Source organism: Episyrphus balteatus, chromosome 1, assembly GCF_945859705.1.
Source record: "Episyrphus balteatus chromosome 1, idEpiBalt1.1, whole genome shotgun sequence".
Lineage (NCBI taxonomy): Eukaryota > Metazoa > Arthropoda > Insecta > Diptera > Syrphidae > Episyrphus > Episyrphus balteatus.
Genome location: NC_079134.1, coordinates 47,510,479 through 47,516,662, shown reverse-complemented (window position 1 = coordinate 47,516,662; position 6,184 = coordinate 47,510,479). Strand labels below are relative to the sequence as shown.

The window sequence follows — 6,184 nt, the reverse complement described above, 5'->3', positions numbered from 1 at the left end:
AACAAAGCAAATAACGAATAAATCCAAACAAAATAATATTTATAACGTATTTCTTGCCAAATATTTATAATCAAAATAATTAATAATTTAATAAGAAAATAAAATAAAACTTTAATTTAATTTATTTATACATTTTAATAAAATACTTGTACATAAAATAAATTAATAATTTATACTGCAATAGATAAAAGTGTCGTCATTTTTAAATTTTAAATAAAAATTAGTTTAAAACTTAGTCTACGTGTGTTTTTTTGTTTTTGTGTTTTTTTAAATTTAAAATTTTTCGTCTAACTTAATACTTAAGTCTATTTAGTATTAGATTAATTTAAAAATATTTAAAATAGTACAACACAATCCAATCTCAAAATCGACAAAAAGAAATATAATATATACCTAAATAAAAAAAAAAAATAAATCCAAAAATGTATATAAAATTGTATCTGTGGTTCGTGTGGTTCGCGTGTGTATCTTTTCGCGAATTCATGTGCGATGATCTTGTACCAATGATGATTGGTGGTAATAGCAGTATTAGTGGCATTAGCAGTGGCAGCGTAAGTGGCGGTAGCAGCAGCAACACCGGAATCAGCAGTGGCAGTATTGGCGGTATTGGTAGTGGCGGTGTTGTGGGAGGAAGTGCAGCCATTGGTTATGGTGGTGGTAGTGTAGGCGGTATTAGCAGTAGTTTTAGGTAAGTAATAGTAACAACAATTATAAACACTGGCCTCAAACGAAATAAAATTTCTAAGAGCTATCATTCAGGTGTTCATAGATTTGTGTACAAAGTTTGATCGTACCTACGTTTTTTTTTTTGAAAGATAACAGTTTTGTGCATTTCTACAAGAACAAATTTGCAATTATAATGAAGTATGCACTCACTTAAAAAAGTTCTTACTTTTAATGCCATGTTAAATTAAAGTGATGAAAATAAGTTAGAGGAATACCTTTTAGCTACCAAAATTAGAATAGGTACAAAATCGTTGAAATCTTCATATATGGCAATGCTGGTAGAGTTAAAAACCTTGCCCACGTTACTACCTACCCATTTTTTAAGAAAATTTGAAAGTAGATATTTTAGCCAAAATCGCACTGTGATCAAGCGAACGGACCAAATATGTTATATTTTTACAATTTTGCTTAAATCTAATTATATTAATGATAGAGTTCATGAAAGATATCTAGGTATAATCGGATACAAATAATATTTTTGTTTTTGGACTAGAAGTAGGTTCTGAGCTCCACAAAAGGTTTAAGGCAGAAGTCTTTTGTTTATCCTCCAAATAGAACTGGACGCATCGTTCAATGGGGTCATGTGCGATTGTATCAATTTATTCAGCCCGATTTTGAACGAAAACTTTTGGAGAAATGCGTTCGGAAAAAGGGCTCCGATATTATCATTCCTTTTTTGTTTTATTTTTGTTCCCTTGGTTTAATAATGATGAAAAAGAGCGAAATTTCCCGGGAGTTTTCATTTAGAATATGGTTGATTTACTTTATCAACAAAAATTCGTTCCTATCTTTGCATTACCTTTAAACCTAAATTGTTTATAAAAGCTTCTATAAAGTGTAGCAAGCCATTTTACGAATGGGGCAAAAGAAGTATCTTGTCTTGTATTCCAGCACTTGAAATCTGCCAAAGAAATACCTTTCACTGGGAATAACGGGGCAACGCAGCCGGACTCAAGGCAACACGATTCTCTACACCCCGATTCAGATAGCCCGATTCAATTCTCAACCAGACTCAAGATAGTCCGACTTTCCCTAGCTTGACTCACGACAACTCGACTCAGGTAGGCTTGTATTTTTTCGAGTTTAATTTTTTTCAAGAATTATGACGGTTTTTGTTATTGGTTGGTGGTTGGTAGGAAAAATAATGCGGGAGGACAATTTGGTTAGTTTTGTCGAGTTGTGATGAGTCGGGCTATCTTAAGACTTACTATGTATTTAGTCGGGTCTGAGTCAGCAGTCAGGGTGTACAAAATCGTGTTGTCCTGGGCTATTATATCCTTCCAGTTTTTTCGAAGCCGCATTGGACTTGAACATTAATTTTATATATTTTAAATATAATTTTTTTAGGAGTAACTCGTATTCGTTTATGTTCTCTTCTTAATGGACTTTCTTTACTATTTATTATTAATTTATTTTCTAAGCATCGTAAGTTGTAACGATTCTAGAATTATTTATTCTAATATTAATAAATTTAAAAAAAATATATAATGTACACAAAAAATTTGAATTTAAAACTAATATTATAAAGATTTAATTTTAAAACTCGTTCAAAGAGATCATACACAATTCTACCAAGTAGGTATCCAACACAAATTCAAAAGTTTAATAAAAAAGAAAAAGAAAGAAAGAAAATTTCATAAATATCTGACCTATTCAAGTTAAATTCTTCTATTTATTAAAATTGGTGTTCCTCTGTGAATAAAAACTATAAAAAAAGGATTAGACGCGTTTATTTCACTTTTTGAGTTTCCATTATTAAATTATTAAATTTTCTATTGTGAACTAGTTATAAAAAAGGGATTAGAATTAGAACTGATAAAAAAATTATGTAAATTAATAAGAGACACGAAATGACACGGAAAATGCAAACGTTCTAAACGAACGGACAATTCAATGAAACAATTTTTTAATATGAAGGAATCCTCAATTGTTTTTTACACTGCGCTTCAACTGAATAGGTGCAATAAATATATATTTATCCACGTTGATGGAAAAATCAAAGAACAGTTTTCATTGGTCTCCGAATTCATCTGCACAATTTTCCAACATTTTAAAGACTATGGATTTTCTGGAATTTGGAACACTCTTATTATAATAATGTTTATGATAATATAAGATGGAATGGAATGAGAACTTTTCTTATAAAAAAAATATATTACAAGATGCATGCTTATTATTTTGATTAATAAATGGGAAAAAAAATTTTATTTAATGTAGTTTTGCTTTTTAAAAAATTACTGCAAAATTTTCCACCTTCATGAATTAAAAGAGTAAATATGAGCACTTGAGCAGTGCATTTACGAAAAGCACACATAAAACAAAACTGGGAGCCACTGTAACTCGGTCTAAGAAATTCTTGGGTTACTGCCTTATTGTTTGAGTGCTTTACCATCAGGCCAGCTTAATTTTGAAAATGAATATAATAAATTGCAACTACAGCTGATGTCTGATATAAATTGTAATATTTTCCTATGACGTTTGAACTTAAATTCCAAGATGTATGATATTAATATACCAATGTCTAAATTTTCGTTGCGTTTTTTCCCTCATAGTCTTCCAATGTTTTTATATGTTAAACCCTAAAACCCTTCCCTACATAATTTCTAAATTCAATGAAAATTTCTCCAGGAAATATAGCCAGACAAAAATACCTAATATGTACATTGTATAGTATTTGTATTTTCTTTTTTTTTTGCTTAAGTTTTCTTAACTTACCTAAAATATCCACCTATATAATTGCAAGTTTTAAAATGATAAGTTTTCATGTATTATGACACACATTTTCCAAATAAAAAAGAATATGCATACAATCAAGCCAAAACCGCCCTCCTTTTTTTACCAGTCCACCGCACTTATGAAAGGTCCTTTTGCAAGAAAAGTTTTAACATTTAAGAAAACCAAGGCACATGTTGTAAGTTCTTATAATGAACAACTTAACAAATCCCCCTTGATAATGCTTATTGTTATAAAAAAAGAAAGGCTAAAACCAACTTGAGTAGGAATAATAATTATAGACAACAATCCACCCTTGAAGACATTATTCTCAAATCAAAATGTTTTTTTTTTTTTTATATTATTGTACTAAACGACGAAAAGTCACGACAAACAAAGGGACAAGTTGGTTGGGTAATTTCAAACATTACTCTGCTAACTACTCACAATTCATTCAACATAAAAAGAAATTAAATGACGGGAATATGCCAGGGTTGAAAAATCGTCTTTGAGCATTGTATCGAAGTGAAATAAAAAGTGTATCGAATTGTACTTTTTGAATCTTTCAAACTTTATTGAAGAACAATTTAAAAAATTTATTTTAAATGAACGAAAAACTTTAAGATAAACCAAAAACTAAATAAATTTTTTTTTTTTCAAAAAAATCTGAAAAACTTTTGAGGTCATTTTTGATTTTGTTACTGTGATTCTATTACAGTTTACAACTGCAAAACACTGATGATTCATTACAACTCAAAACTTTGGTCTTTCGTGATAATGTAAATATGCAGTGAAATATGTAAATATACAGAATTATTGCAGGTATATTGAACTTCAAAACATAGGCTTTAATCTTATCGTCAATGGCTATGAAAATTGAGGTGAATTTTCCAAAAAAAAAAATATTAAAAAACCTAACCTGTGCCAATTTTTCTTTTAATAAACCTCACATGTAAACAAAAAAGTAATGTCCTGAAAAGAAAATCTTATTTCTTTGAAGAAAATTAAATAAAGACTTTAAATTCACCCTTGACCGTTTAATGTTCTATTCAAATCAAACGTGTATTTGACTAATATTGCAGTTTTAACAATATCTTAGAAGAATTGATAAGAAAAAATTGATCCAGAATACCTTTTACATTGATATAAGCGAGCGGAAGAACAAAACTGTATCGAATTTAGTAATAGTGTATTTGTGTACTTTAGCCAAGCCAAGTGTATCGAAAAAAGTACAATCGTATCGACTTTTGCAACCCAGGAATATGCTCGTTTGTCACGATGAAATTAATGTTGGTAGTAGGTATTAGGTAGTTTAACATGGTAAAAAGGTCTAGCTTAGCTAATTATAATATCAAACTGAATTTGCCCTTTTTGGCAAACGACCTCTTTTTACCATGTTTTTTTTTTTGCTGTAAGGAAGAAAGTAATCGCAATGTTTATGTAATTTGTAGTAAATTTCATAGTCTGTAATCACACAATATCATTTTCTTAAAGGTTTTTTTTTTGCTGTTTTGCTGTGGAAGTTGCAATTACAAAAGAGCCTTACAAGGACATGTAGAACCTTGGGTTTGTTTGCAGATGACTTTTAATATTACTTCGAGGAATATTGTGTAAATATTACAGGAGAGAAAATAGAAATTCTCTTTAAAAATTCTGTTAGAAAAAAGGACTTGAAAAAAAGGAGGTCCTTTTGAAGTCCTTATCTTAAGGTTAAAGGGTTCAAGAAGTCCTAATCAAACATACCTACTTTAACGAGTTAAGTTACTGTGAGACAATTTTGTAATTTATCATTTCTATTGCGTCTGTTATGCTCTAGAAGACTGCAGAGACCCCTTATAGCAATTATGCAGAATTATCTTCATTTAAAACTCGCAACAACAAACCCTTCATAATTCTTTTTCTACTCGGTACCTATTCAAAAATCAAACCATTTGTTTCAAATGAACAACTTCTATTGTTGCAATATGTACCTTTTCTAAGAGTACTCATTTTCATCCCTTCAATGTAAGAAGATTTTAAAATAAGACTAGAATTTCCTTTCCCTTATATTTTATGCTTATACCAAACCAACCATTACAACCATAATAATATTGTAATATTGCGCGCCCCCATCCGGAGAAATACCATTACTTAGTCAATCAATCAGCAGCCGTCTAAATAAGCAACCACTTTGTTAATCATTACTGTAAAACAAAATACAGTTGATCTCGTACAAAATATCTTATAATATAGCCTATACCAACCTGCAATCTGAAACTCTTGTAATAATTAAAATAAGCGTATAATAAAATCCTTAAACAAAAAAAAAAACAGAAATATGAATTCATACAAAAAAAAGGACAAAAGCTTTAAACTCAACAACATGACGATGATGATTGAGAACAATAGAAATGAAAACAAAAAGTGCTGTAATAAAAAAACATCTCGATATGAATAAAAAATAAATATGAAGAAAAATAAAATACAAAAAAAAAAAAAAAAACAAATTTGAAGTAATATTGCTTTTGTATGTCCTTCACAGTGAAATGAGTATCTAGCATTTGGGTGACCATTCAAGGTTTTTCGAATTTTGAATGATCAATTTTTGATTTTTTTTTCATATGTAATTTTTAAGATTAGTAAACTTGAAGATTATCAGATACATTGTCAAAGACACTGTCAAAGATGCTTCTAAGAAAGACGGGAGTTTATCCCATTCAAATAACATTGGATGAACCCCAGTCTAAGATAAAATGGGGTCTAAAAA

At 29.4% G+C, this 6,184-nt stretch overlaps 1 protein-coding gene across 1 annotated transcript in view; it reads left to right on the top strand.

Annotated features, from left to right (window-relative positions):
• Positions 1-213: 213 nt before the first annotated feature.
• The window catches only part of LOC129907088 (protein Wnt-4), a 63,440-nt gene continuing 57,469 nt past the window's right edge, over positions 214-6,184 (top strand). Inside the window, exon 1 of the mRNA XM_055983143.1 lies at positions 214-688. Within this exon, the coding sequence (XP_055839118.1) occupies positions 423-688 (266 nt within the window). The 5' untranslated portion in view covers positions 214-422. The remainder of the gene's footprint in view (positions 689-6,184) is intronic.